Here is a 13,337-nt window from a genome sequence, read left to right on the forward strand (position 1 = left end):
GTTCCCTAAGACTTAACCTCATCCGTTTCCGGGGCCGCAGATGCCTCCTACGAATTTGGTTAGCTCATCTCAGCATGTTCATGAGACACTGTTACTCACCTTCTCACTGGGCTCTTCAGCGGGCTTCTCGGCCTTTTCGGGCTTTTCTTCTGCCTTTTCAGGCTCCTCGGACTTCTTCGCACTTGCCTCCTTTTCGGTCTGCTTCTCAGAATCCTCGGACTTTTCAGCTTCCTTGCTTTCCTCTTTAGCACCGTTAGGAGTGGCAGAAGTCTCCTTCTTCTCCTCAGTCTTTCCGGAGGTGCCATTGACACCATTGGTGGGAGCCGGAGTTGCAGACGCAGCAGCGGCATCACCACCACTGAGAATCTTGGTCCACTTGTCAAGGAGCGTCTGCGAACGACTCTTGAAGTTGAATTCCTCCTCTTTGGGGATGGAATCAAGCTTGAGAATAGCCTTGAGGACCTTGTTGATCTTGGTCGCCCGAATGATCGAGACCTCAAGATCTGGGAAGCTCTCAAGCTTAGTAATGTAGTCTGACATCATCTTCATCTCTTCCTCCTTCGGCTCTTGGTCTCTGGTAAGCAAGCCCTTCTGAAGTTTGTGGCGCAAGAAGAGAACCTCCTTCTGTAGTCCGTGTTAGCATCTAGGCTGGGAGCCGTGTCATGATCTTAACTTGCCTCCTTGCGTTGGTGCTTCTCTTCAGCGGTGAGCTCAGGCTCCTTAGGAACTTCCTTCTCCGCCTTCTTCTCAGCACCCTCCTTCTTGGCTGATTTGGACTTCGCAGGCTTAGCGGCTGACTCTTTAGCCGACTTTGGTGTAGCTGTCCCGTTTGTCGTCTTAGGAGTGGAGGATGTGTTCAGCTTGATCTTAGGCTTCTTGGCAGAATCAGTCCGTGCCGGGGTCTGTAGGAAGTAAGCTTTAGGACGAATCCTATTACGTCTCCAGTAACTTACGCTAATGGCTTCTTCGTCCGCCTTTCTCTTCTTGGACTTGGTCTTCTCCTTAGGTTCGGGGACCTCCTCCTCCTCGTCCGCAGCATCAGCCATGTCGACATCATCGTCCGAAATGACCGCAGGAGTCTTCTTCTTGTTCTTCTTTGCGGCCTCTCTGGCATCCTTGGCGGCCTGCTTCTGAGCTACTTCATCTTGGTATTTCTGAAGCTCGTCCTTGTAGTAATCAAGGGGGTGTTGCTCGATGGCGAGCTCGAAGGCATCGCGCAACTCGACCTTCTTGACTTTGTCGGTGAGGAGCTCGGTCGCCTTTTCGGAGTTCAGCTCTTGGAGAGCAGAGTTTGGTACCCAACCGCTGGACAATCACGAGTTAGCATCGAACGTCTTGTGGTCGGGTTGGGAGCTTGTATCATCAATTGACTTACAATTCGTTCGTCCGGAGGTACATGACGGGGAATGTGCGGTCATTTTGACGCTTGCCACCATCAGCAAAGTCTTCGCGATACGTGCCGTCGGCACGCTTCGCGGTGACGGGACGGCTCTTGAGCAGGGTCTCGGGGAGCATTTCCTCGTCGCAGACAATGACGGGCCATTGAGGGTATCCCTTGAGCTTGACGAGGAAGTGATCGCCGGGTTGCGCATTGGTGTTGAAGAACTTCGCCTTCGATGCCTTCTTGCTAAGCTTTTTGCCCTTGTGTTCCGGAATACCGGACGATCTCCGACGCGACTTGGACTTATCAGCTGTCGCATCAGCGGCGTCAGCGTCAGCAGCAGGCGCTTGCTCAGCATCATTGGCAACGGCATCAGATGTCTCTTTCGCCTCAGCTCCATCTGTCACGTCCTTCATCTCGACGTCCTCGTCCTTGGATTGTTCGTCTGTCTTGCCGGATGATTCCGCGTCTTTGGTCTCAGCTGCTGTCAAGCAATGCGTCAGCAAGATGGTCAATTGAGTATGCAAGTGCTGATATCAAGGTTAAGTGGCGACGGAGAAGGGACTTACAATCCTTGTTTTTGGAGTCGTCCTTCTGCGCATCCTCGGTGGTCTCCTTGGCAGCTGCCTCAGACTCAGATGGTTTCGCGTCGCTGGCAGCAGTCGCGGGCGCCTCAGAAGCTTCAGCAGCAGGCGAGGTTCCTTCAACCTTCTTCTCCACCTCCTCAGTCGCGGCAGGCGCGGATTGACCGCTGGTGGTCGGCTCGTCAGACATGGTCGGTGATGTGGCGATAGCTTGGAAGCTGGGTTGCAAGGGTATGGATGGGGTAAATAGGCAAGTCGCGACGCCAAAGACTAATGGCGATGGGTCAAAGGAAGAAACACGCGTCGTGATACGCGCGATTCGTGATTTTTTGTTGTCGCGACGATGGTAGAAGATAATCTGGCTGCAGGAAGGATGATGGGCGCGATTGGGAGCTCCCCGTGTTGTGGTAGCAGAAAAAGGCAATGGCCTGGAAAAAGATGAACGCAGAAACTCTTGGAGTTGGACGCGGATGACGGCGGAGACACGTGACTAGCGCTGATCCACCAAGGGACGAGTTAAATCGCGGAGTCTCAGTTGCGCGACGCCTGTGAGAGGGAACGTGGACGTGGCCCGGTCAATGCCCAGCCCACCGAACGTTCGCTGCCTCGACTCAGCCACGCTTCCTTCACTTCAATATCACTTTGACCCCTGTCGAACGCCTCCGGCAGAGATACACCGCGATCAGGTTACATTGCCTCTTGTGGTTTATTGAAGAAAAAGAAATCAAGATGCGTCGTTGACTTTAGTTGCGCCTTTCCCACTTGAGATAGGTTATCAATCACCGTTGTTCAGCGTTCCCATGCCACCTTGGCCGCTGAGGCACCACCGCAACTGCTGTCGCACCGCACACTGTCTGCGCAACCGGTCTTCAGGCCATTCAACCCTGTCGAAAGAGGACAAGAGCCGCCTGTAGATGGTTTCTGATAAGGGCGAAGAACTGAATGTGACCAAGTCTGTCTATTACCCTCAACTCCTCTCTCGATCGATATAGTACACATTGCGATATTGTACGGACGAGATGGTTCTGCCATCTGCCGAGCCGTCTATTCCTCGTCCTCTTCCTCATCGCTGTCGTCCACGTCCATACCCTCCGCAGCCGTGATGGAAAATTCGCGCTCTTGATCCACTCCGACGTAACTGTCGCTCATTAGGAACAGCTTAAGGTCGTGCTTACCAGCTGTTGGCACCGTAAACTCCACCTTCACCTTCAGCTCCCGTCCGATCGTGACACGCTTAATGGCAAGCAAGTTCTTCGTCGTCTGCTCCCCTACAACAAGCCACCAGTTCTCCAACTTCTTGGCTGGGTAGAACGGTGCGTGCACAGTCGGGTCAAACTCCTCATCCTCCTCCACTTGTCGTTGGATCTGCACACTAAGGTACGCAGGCTCGTTGGCTCTGATATCGTCCTCATCCAAGACACTGTGTTCAAGCTCAATGTCGGGGTATTTGTCATTGGTGAAGGCGGCAGCCTCACCCAACTGCTTCTGCGAGAGACCAAGACGCTTGACCAATTTGGCGTAATCCGGGTTCTCTTCGGGGTTCATGGCTTCCATGAAATCGAAGATATCCTTGACACTGTGAGAAAATTCGACGTTAGTTTTGCAAATCAGCACTGCATAAATTGGTACATACCCAAATTCGTTTGCCACCTTCACAACCTCAGGTGTAAAGTGAGGAATCTGCTTCAAGGGGCTATCGCGATCCCACATCGCCTGCACAACCATCTGCGACATTTCCATGGCGTTCATGGCGTTGATGTGGCCATCAGATGAGAGAATATCAACCGTTGCACTCAGGAGACTGAGAACCTTGGAAATGATGACTTCTTGGTCCTTGGCCAAATCAATCGGCAGCTGCATTCGCGAGAAATGCGCCTGCAGGAGGACAAAGGCCTTGAAATGGGCCGAATCATACACAGGCTCTGCCATCTTGACAGGAATACGGTCGTAGATCCTGCGGAGAATGCCCTCCTCGTGCCTCCTGATCTGGATAGCTTCGAATTCAGTAGCCGATGTGATAATTTCCAAAACGCCCTTGAGTTTGGTCTTGGCGCTCAGAGACAAGAGGAACGTCTGCATAGTGATGTAGGAGATGTTGTAGTATGCTGCAATCATGGCCGCGTTCTGCGGCGCAACGGAGCCATCGTCCTCGTCAAGCTCAATGATCTTGGAGTCGCTCAGCTCTTGCAGGGTGGTCTGGATGAGATCCGACATGTAGTCGCTGAGACCATCCTGCGTAGTGCTGGTCAAGCTGTAGAAGCTGGGGTTGGCCAGGAGACGCCTGTAGAAGTAGGTGAACGTCGTCCAGTTGATGGCATCATCACCAGACTCGATCATCTTCGTGCTGATCTCGGTGACAAAGGCATCGTGAAGGTAGTTGTGGAGATGTGACTCGACAGGGAGAGCCTCATTCAAAAACTTCTTGTAGAATTCTCTCTTGGCTGACGGAAGCATAAGAACGCCCCGGCCTCTGCCGTCCTTGGAAGGTCGGAGTGCCTTGCCGAACATGTGCAAGACTTCGCTTAGGGAGTAATCGACATAGCGATGCTCGCGACCCTCGAAATATTGCGTGCCCATGACGATGACGAGGTGGGCAGTGCTGTTGAGCTCCCAGCAAACGTCACGAGAAGCAACAAGCACCTGAATAGCTCCATGCTCGTACAGGTGCTTGACGATACGCTTGTCGCTCTGACTCAAAGCCTCGTGGTAGTATCCCACGCCGTGAGAAAGAGACTCGGCGAGTGCTTCTTCGGAAATGCGATCAAGAAGAGGGCGCATCTGCTCCACCTCAGCGTGCAGGAAACGGTCTTCGTCATCATCCATGAAGGCGGCTGTCAGCAGATCACGCGTGGTCGCTCGTGTTTGCTTCCGACTCGGAACAAACACAATAGCGGGTTTGTCAGCGGACATCTGCGTGATGGCCAAGTAAGTCGGCTTCGCCATAGACAGCATCAGTGAAGGGAAGTGAGGGTTGGTGTAAGATTGGATGTGAAGTTCGAGGGGTACAGGGCGGACGTGCGGGCTGAAGTTGTAGATATCGTGCTTCTTCGCGTCGATCCACTCGCCGAGGTCGCGGGCGTTGGCAAGGGAAACACCAAGCGCGATAATTCTCATTGGAAGCTCAGTCTGGGTTCGGATGTAGTGCATTCGCGAAATGATGATTTCGTAGACATATCCCATGTTGTTTCCGAGCAGATGAACCTCATCTGCAATGAAAAGCTCGACAGTGGAAACGTTCTTCCTGCGCTTCCACTGGCGGGACAATACATCCCATTGGATGGGAGTCGCAAGAATCAGGTCGCTACGCTCCAGAATCTTCAAGTCGGTAGTGGTTTCTCCCGTGAGCTTCTCGATAGTCTTTCCACCCCGGAGACCGCCAAGCCTCTTCTGCCAGTCATCAAGGCGTGAGTCGATCAGCTCCTGGAAGGGTGCGATGTAGACTACACGTCCAGCGTCTGCCTTAGACCAGTGTCGCAGTAGAGAAAACTCTGCGCATACCGTCTTGCCACTTCCCGTCGGCGCACCCACGAACACATTCTGATCGGTGTTGTACAGCGAGTTGAAAGTTTGCGTCTGTATGCGGTTGAAGTGGTCCCAGTCAGGGTACAATTTGGCATACTCTTTGGCCTTCAGCGCCGCAACAGGCAAAGGCTGAAGCTCAAGGAGCTCAGTGTGGGGAGGAAACCTCTCGGGAAGAATCAGCTTGTGGAATGATACTGGCAATCTTGTTTCGGAATGCATCCAGCGATCAGACACAACTGAGATGAAGTAGTTCGGGGGCATTGGCTCTGTGATCGGCACGGTGAAGTCGACAATGTGCTCGTTCGACTCAGACTCGGCGTACTCCTTGCGCAGCAAGAATTGGTCACTGAAGAGAATATCCTCTCCATCACAATCCTCGACGAAGATCCAGAAACTTTCCGCTGGGCCGTGGATTTCGACATCCCACTCAAAGTTGGGAGCGATGCTCAACTCGACTCGAAGCATGGATCTCGTAAGTGGCTGAACTTGAGCCTGAACCTCCACTCTGGGGAACTTGGCAACCAAGCCACAGACAGTTCTGCCGGCCTTGGGCATGCCAAGCAATTCTCCCATTCGAGGAGGGTCGAGGTCGAAGTAGTTGCTCCAAGACACTTCGATTCTCTCCGACTTCTGCACAATGTCTCTAGGGCAGTTGGGGAACTGACGAAGTGGTGACATGGTTGGCCACATGCGCTTCTCTGCCATCTTGCAAAGATCCAAGGCGGTCTTGGCCACAGACGCCCATCCCTTCTTCATGGTAATTTCGAAGATGGCGCGGAGAATACGACCAGCGGATTGAGTGACGTAGACCATATCAGCCATAAGGGCTAGACCGTCCAACTTAAGTCGTGAGATGTAGGCTTGCAGCAACACGTTAATCTTCGCGTGAGGCTCCTCGATGCTCTCCTTAACTGGAATCGGAACTCTGCCCAACAACTTGGCAAGCTCAAGCTTTTCATCCTGACGCACGGGGATGTACTTGAACTCTGCACTCAGAGAGAATACTCTGAACAGCTCAATGGTTGTGATTGAGGGTTGGATCAGGTTGTTGTAAGTCTCCATAGAGCCATGTGTGATGTAGTAGTGGGAAGCGATGCGCCCTAACTCCGTTGACTGGAGCTTGCCGGTCTTCTCATCGTATTTGATAAGATTTGACTTCCTTAGTACTGAAGCAGCAGAATGAATCAAATCAACTCGTTTTTGTTCCAAAGCCTCATCATCTTCGTATTCCGCGCCAACTTGGTAGAGGCCGGGCGAACGTAGCATACGAACGAACAAGTAGGTGTAGCCAAGCCATTCGACACCCTCGTCTCTACTGCGGACGTTGCCGAGCACAATCTCGGCGTTCAAGTTGTCTACGAGCTTACTGACGAATTGACTCTCGATTGGTAGTTGTTGATTGAGGAGCGACAAGTAGTACTGGATCTCGTTCTGGGTTGTGATGATGATGCCCTCGCCATAGGTATCGTATTGTGGACGCCCGGCACGTCCAAGCATCTGCAGGACGTCTTGGGGGCTGAGCTCAACCCAGCTACCTTTCTCTGGAGAGTATACTGAAGTGCCTTTGATAATGACGGTATGCGCTGGCAGGTTGACACCCCAAGCAAGGGTCGCGGTACAGACAAGGACTTGAATAGCGCCACGGGCGAAGAGGTCCTCAACATCTGTACGATCGATGCGGTTCATACCAGCATGATGAATACCGAAACCGTAAGGAAGGATATCCTTGAGGTCCTTGTCGGTGGCTTGGCTGGCCGCTTCGTTGAGCACCTCGCGACTTCCTGCATCGTGACGAAGAATCTGATTGATAGTGTCCATCTCTAGAGCCTTATCACGAATGTAGCGCGCAGTCTTGGCAGTCTCCTTTCGTGAGTGGACGAATATGAGCATCTGGTTTCCCTTCGCTCCTACATGCTCAATGACCTTGTTGTATGTGACATCGTTCATGGTCTTCAGCTGCTTGATGGCCTTGCGATCCGTGACTCCAATGAATTCTTGGCGCAAGGGGCAAGGACGGAAACTGCCATCAAAGTGGAAGAGACCAGTGCTGATATCCACACGCAAGAAGCTAGCAACATCCTTGTAGTTTGGCAGTGTCGCAGACAAACCAACCAAACGGACGGGCTCGCCAGTCTGCTCAGTCTTCCTGATAGTTCTGCTGACGATGCTCTCCAGAACAGGACCACGGTCGTCGTGGAGCAAGTGGATCTCGTCGATGATAACCAAGCGCACTAGGTTTGTGTAAGAGAGATCGGTAGCCTTTCTCGTGATGACGTCCCACTTCTCAGGAGTAGTGACAATGATCTGGGTCTCGGCGATTTGAGCCTTGGTAAGCTGACGGTCACCAGTCAACTCAGAGACCTTGACACCATACGGTTCAAGTCGCTTTCCAAAGTTGCCAACTTGTTCCTGTACCAACGCCTTCAAGGGCGCAATGTACACGATTTTGAAGTTATCCAGCTCGATGTCGCCAGTCTCAGGATTGCGGTTCTTGCCGATTTCTCGAAGAATTGTAAGCATTGCCACATTTGTCTTTCCACTACCAGTGGGTGCACAAATCAGCATGTTGCCATCGTCGCCAAAGGCTGTTGGGTAGCACTTCGACTGGATCTTGTTGAGGGATTTGGTGGTACCGAAGGGCAGGCGAGACCATTCTGGCATTTCGGTTATGGGAACGAGTGTGTCGCTGGCATCACTGCGCTTCTTGGGAGGGGGCACGTGGATTTCTTCGTATCCCTTGAAAGTTCGTTTTGTTGAGCCCTCCGGCAACCTGACCTTGGGGTTGCTCATGAGATGATTGCCCTGGTCGAAGACCAAGTTCTCCAGGTTGATGAGCTTGCGCGGTTGCAAACCACCCACCAATCCCTGGGGGCGCTCGTCTTCTGCGGGGGGAGCATTTGTGAGTGATGATGGGGCATCAAGGTCCATCTTGATTTCCATCTTCCGTCCTTTTTGGTCGTCGCCCTTCTTTCCAAATTTCTCATTAAGAATCCACTGCAGACCTTCGGAAGCCATTTCGCGCTCCACCACAGCTCGCTCTTCATCCGTCTCAGCCCTTGAATGACGAGTGAGCCAAACCATCTTCTCCCTGTTCTCAATAAGGAGTTGGACTAATTCGTGATGCTCGTAGTCGAAAAGCTCCATGAGGTCGTTCTCGATCTCTCTGAGTGACTTGTCCTCTCCGCCCTGCTCATCAGGTTCGCCGGAAAGAATGCGCAAAGCGTCGGTCGTCTTGTCGTGCTGTTCGTGGGAATCCGCATAGAGCTTTCCGATCTGTCGCTGCAGCCAAAATGCATCGATGTCTCGAGCAGAGACACTCTTTGCCTGCTTTGATTCCTGTGTTTGCTTCCGAGGGGCTGAATCGATGACCATGGCGTCGTCTTCCATGTCCATCGCATCGTTTGCGTCGGCGGCGGGTTCGTCCTCATCCTCGTCCGCTTCCTCGTCCTCGGAGGACTCTTCCCTGACTTCATTCACAATGCCTCCTTCCTCATCATCGGAATCTTCGAAAACGACTGCGACACCCTGTCTTTCGTCTAATTCGGCTCCGTCGGCGTCTTCTGCATTGTCGTCCATATCCTCGTCCTCGTCTTGCGCGTCGTAGTCTGTGACTTTCTTTCCGAGATTTACGAGCTCGTTGAATTCCTTCGCGCTCATTGAGACACCCAAAAGATCGTCAATTTCCCTCTTTTTCTCTGTGTCTTTCAAGTCGTCGTCCTTCAGGAACTCCAAAGTCACGTCGGCGGCGCTGATCACGGCAGTTTGGGGGACATCGCCAAGATTGTCAGAAACGATCTTCAGTATCAATTCGAACGTCGCCCGTGTTGCCGGTGTGCGCGGGCGGTATCGGATGCCCTCGACGAACAGGTCTCCAGTTCCCAGGACACCAGCACCTCTCGGCTGTGCCTTTTCGCCCTTCTTCTTCTTCTGCTCGCGAGCTAGCACGTCCTCACCCTCCTGTAAGCTACCGCGTTCCACGCCGGTAAGGCCAGTCGACTTCTTTTGTTTCGGTGCGATTTCGCGAGCGACGCGAGCTCCCATGTCGCGAATGCTCAGCTTTCCAGCGAGAGACTCGGGATCGCCCGTGGCCTCATCGTTTCGCCTTGAAACAAAACGACGGTCCGCCTGGAGGACCAGGTTGGACATGGCCGAGTACTTATACTGGGATACATCGCGGTGTTGGTCTTGGTTCGACATTGTGGCGATGAATTGGAGGGTATCGTATTGTCTCGATTGCGCTCGATGATCGAATTGGTGCAGGAGCTTGTCGAGCGACAGCAGCGAGCGGCTCGCGCCGTGTCTTTATTCCGTTTATAACGCCGTGTTGACCTTGAAATTGATGATTCGTCAAATATTACAGTATCGTTTTGGTATGTTCCCGAAGTTCAAGTGACTCAATGAGAACAGTATCGCGATGTGGCTAAGGTGGGTGGAGGCGTGTAATAGATGTCTCGACGCCTGTCGCGCGAAACAAATTTCATCTGCTGGTTGCAATGGCAAAACCCGGGAGATGGCGCTAGGCGGCAAACGCGCTAGTAGCACTCCAGCTCAGGCAGATAGCTGCACGTGACGTCGTGGCGTCAACCTGTCACTGCATCGACACAGGGTGGAGTAGCGATACCCAAGAAATCCACACCACCCCTGAACCACCGAGCTGTGTAAATCACGGTACCAGCATCCATCAACATTTACACGTGAAGCAGGATTGAGGCCAAATTTTGATGTGGCGGAAACATCCTACCTTGGCACGACTGGAACATTCTCTATGGCATAAACTGAGGCTTTCTGCGACATGGATCCAGTTCCCAAATCCATTCAAAAGGTTCAGGCATCACTTGAACCTTACGTCAAACCACGGGAGCAGGTAGCGTACATCCGGCGCGCCTTGGCCCTCCATCTTCAGGCCTGCCGTCAACCAGGGCCCATTCAGGAGCCATTATCTCTCGTTGATGCTTCTTGCAGAGTGAGGCCAACAAGTGAGGTCAGAGGCTTACAGAAGGAATACCTCAAAGCCTTGAATGCGAACCTCAAGGCTCGCAATGAGTACGAGATCACGCGGGATGCAGCGGTAACGGCAGCCCCATCCCGGCCCAAGGCTGCCGACCCTGGGGATCAGATTGAGCAACATGTGGCCCTTGTCAAACTACGCCAGAAGCAACAGCGACTGTTGACGATTCAAAAGTACTTGGACCTTTTGGGACGCCAGCCCGCAGCATCACCAGACTTTCTCGACCTGGAAGATATTTTCAGAAAGTCAATGTCCTTGCCAGAAGTTCCAAAAGAGGTTGTGAACGGCTTTTCTGTTAGCGCCAGTGCAACGAAGACAAACCTAGGAGGTCTAGCTGATCAGCTCGAAAAAGTCGTGCTGAGAGCCAAGCTTCTGCTTCAGCGTGAAGAGCAACTCCTTAACGGTGTTCGACAAAACACAGCATCACTGGCAGGCCAAGTTAGCGACGAGGCCAAGGCGCATGCTCTGGATGCTACTCGAGCTGAATTGATCAACTGGATTGAGACGGAGCTCAGTAAGGCCTCGGGAGAAGCAGACGACCAGGCAAATGGATACAACGGCCATACCGAACAAGCCACTATCGACGAGCATCTGGGCGATATCAAGAGCAAATACAGCAAATATGTAGCTTCGAGGAAAGCGCTGCTCAACATCGTCTCAGAGCAGACGCAATCAGTCCTGAAGCCTGGCGGTGACGTCTCATCTTCAAACGGCCGAAGCCAGCCCATCCCCCCAGCACCCACTATGCACCTTCTCTTACCTTACCTCGAGAAGCTTCTCTCGCTTTCTCGAGAACAGAAGGGGATGATCACACAGAAATCGCACATCCACAATGTTCTAGCTAAGCAGGCGAGGGAAACTCGACAGGCGCTGGATCATCTCGCTGAAGAAAGTCAGCTTCTTCCGGGACATCCTATGCCTGGGGCGGGCAGACCCAAGTCAGGATTCGGAGAGGACTTCTCCACAGCCATGGCTGAGAAGCCAGTGCCTTCAGACCGAGTCAAGCCCTGGGTGTTCGCAGCAGACTCGGCCAAGATTGCGACGTTGGAGACTGTTGCGGAGAAGATTGAGGAGGGCCAGGTCGCACTGGAAGGCTCTACAACGGCGCTTCAGGAAATTGACAAGCTCCTAGGTCACGAGCCGAAACAGGCCGAGATGGAGGCGGGAGACACGACGGAGGAAGACATATGGTTGACGCAAGGGTCAGAACATAAGACGGGGACGAGGCAGCACATCAGACACCAGAGTAAGGGATCCACGATTACGCATGACGATATTTGGTCTGTCATTGATGGGAAGCTCGGTCTCATCGGTCATGAAGATCATATTTGATTTTCTGTGCAGTTGTTACATACCCCTCATAGATGGATTTTGTTTGCCATTATCAACGCCTCTAATTTGCCAACCCGGACGCCGCTTAGTGTTGACCAAGCCCATGACCCAATATGAGTACTGATCAGTTGACACGACCGCTCATAACCCCCGATATCCTCAAGGCCAAATCGAGGATAGACAAGTGCTCATCCGCGCCATCCACAAGTCTTTTGTCGACCTCGGAAAAGATGAGAACAATCTTGTTCTTCTGTACATCTGGGATAGTCTCGTCAAATACGAGTGCTTGGTAGAGCTGGAAAACTGTTAGCAACGCGACGAGCAGTCAAATATTGGGGGGTAGCTCACCTGAGTAACAACCTGCCCAGCACTCCAGCCATCTGCCACCATGTCCTCGACCACCTCGGCCACCCCTGCGTACGTGTCTGCAGCGCCTTGCGGGCGGATGGCAGAGACTAATGTGTCGATGGTCTTGTCCGGAATGACACCAGCGATATCTTCAATAATCTTCACCGTGACGGGCTTTTTGTCGACGTCCATAGCATCACCCCCGGCGGCGTCTTTCTCGCCCGCGCCCACTAGTCGCGCAGCACTCTGCAGGAATGTGATAGCCTTTCTCAGATCGCCCTCACTGCACTTGATGAGGGCGTCCACTGCGCCTTCCTCCAGCTGTACGCCCTCGTTTTCTGAGATATCCTCCAGTCTCTTCTTCGTGTTGGTCTGGTCTAAGCTCTTGAAGCGAAACTTGCTGCAACGACTAGCAAGGGGGTCGATGATTCGCGTGACGTAATTGCAAATCAGGCAGAACCGCGTGATTTTGCTGTATGTCTCCATGGTGCGGCGCAAGGCACTCTGTGCGTCTTGGGTCATGGAGTCGGCCTCGTCCAAGATGATAATCTTGAATGGCGGGCAAGGGTATCTCTTCTTGTATTCATTCGTCGGGTTCGTCAATTGCATGCGAGCAAAGTCCTTCACCTTCTCTCGGACGATGGAGATTCCACGCTCGTCGGAAGCGTTGAGCTCGAGCACGCGTGACTTGATCATCTCGGGACCGTAGAGTTCTTTGGCCAAAGCTAACACTGTAGAGGTCTTTCCTGTGCCTGGGGGGCCGTAGAATAACATGTGCGGCAACTGCGTCTCGGGGTTAGCAATGCCTCAATGCATCAGGGAGCAGTCGTACGTTGGAGGCTTGCAGCGTCCTCTGCAAAACCGTGACGGTGTGGTCTTGTGCTGTGACATCGCTGAGAGTCTTGGGACGGCTGTCGGTAAACGTCAGTATGGTGAGTGAGAACGCGTATGACTTCTAGCAAGTTCGTGGGAAGACAAACTATTTCTCAACCCATGGCTGTGCTCGTGGCGGTTGCGCAGATTTCTCTGGCTTCTGGGTCGATGTGCCGTTTGCCGCGGCGGCCTTCCTGGCCTTGAGGTCGAAAAAGCTCGCCATGTGTAATTGATCGTTATATCAATTGGAGGTTTAACGTTGCAGGTCGTGCTATCTTGTCCTGTTCTA

General features: G+C 52.8%; 4 protein-coding genes across 4 annotated transcripts; 1 reads left to right on the forward strand and 3 right to left on the reverse strand.

The window, feature by feature from the left end:
• Positions 1–5: 5 nt before the first annotated feature.
• CCOS01_13608 (PWWP domain-containing protein) lies at positions 6–2,155 on the reverse strand (the record flags this gene model as incomplete). Its single annotated transcript, XM_060461754.1, has 6 exons — positions 6–47; positions 100–624; positions 729–902; positions 954–1,305; positions 1,376–1,865; positions 1,951–2,155. 6 exons carry the CDS (start codon positions 2,153–2,155, stop codon positions 6–8), a joined length of 1,788 nt encoding a protein of 595 aa, XP_060307474.1.
• Positions 2,156–3,009: 854 nt separating this feature from the next.
• CCOS01_13609 (Sec63 Brl domain-containing protein) lies at positions 3,010–9,684 on the reverse strand (the record flags this gene model as incomplete). The annotated part of the gene is made up of 2 exons (XM_060461755.1): positions 3,010–3,541; positions 3,599–9,684. The coding sequence occupies 2 exons, from the start codon at positions 9,682–9,684 to the stop codon at positions 3,010–3,012; spliced, it is 6,618 nt and encodes a 2,205-aa protein (XP_060307475.1).
• Positions 9,685–10,279: 595 nt separating this feature from the next.
• Positions 10,280–11,827, forward strand: CCOS01_13610 (uncharacterized protein; the record flags this gene model as incomplete). Its single annotated transcript, XM_060461756.1, has 1 exon — positions 10,280–11,827. One exon carries the CDS (start codon positions 10,280–10,282, stop codon positions 11,825–11,827), a length of 1,548 nt encoding a protein of 515 aa, XP_060307476.1.
• Positions 11,828–11,951: 124 nt separating this feature from the next.
• CCOS01_13611 (replication factor C) lies at positions 11,952–13,271 on the reverse strand (the record flags this gene model as incomplete). Its single annotated transcript, XM_060461757.1, has 4 exons — positions 11,952–12,122; positions 12,176–12,958; positions 13,008–13,086; positions 13,156–13,271. The coding sequence occupies 4 exons, from the start codon at positions 13,269–13,271 to the stop codon at positions 11,952–11,954; spliced, it is 1,149 nt and encodes a 382-aa protein (XP_060307477.1).
• Between the last annotated feature and the right edge of the window lie 66 nt (positions 13,272–13,337).

Source organism: Colletotrichum costaricense, assembly GCF_030867565.1.
Source record: "Colletotrichum costaricense strain IMI 309622 chromosome Unknown Scaffold_18.1, whole genome shotgun sequence".
Taxonomy (NCBI): domain Eukaryota; kingdom Fungi; phylum Ascomycota; class Sordariomycetes; order Glomerellales; family Glomerellaceae; genus Colletotrichum; species Colletotrichum costaricense.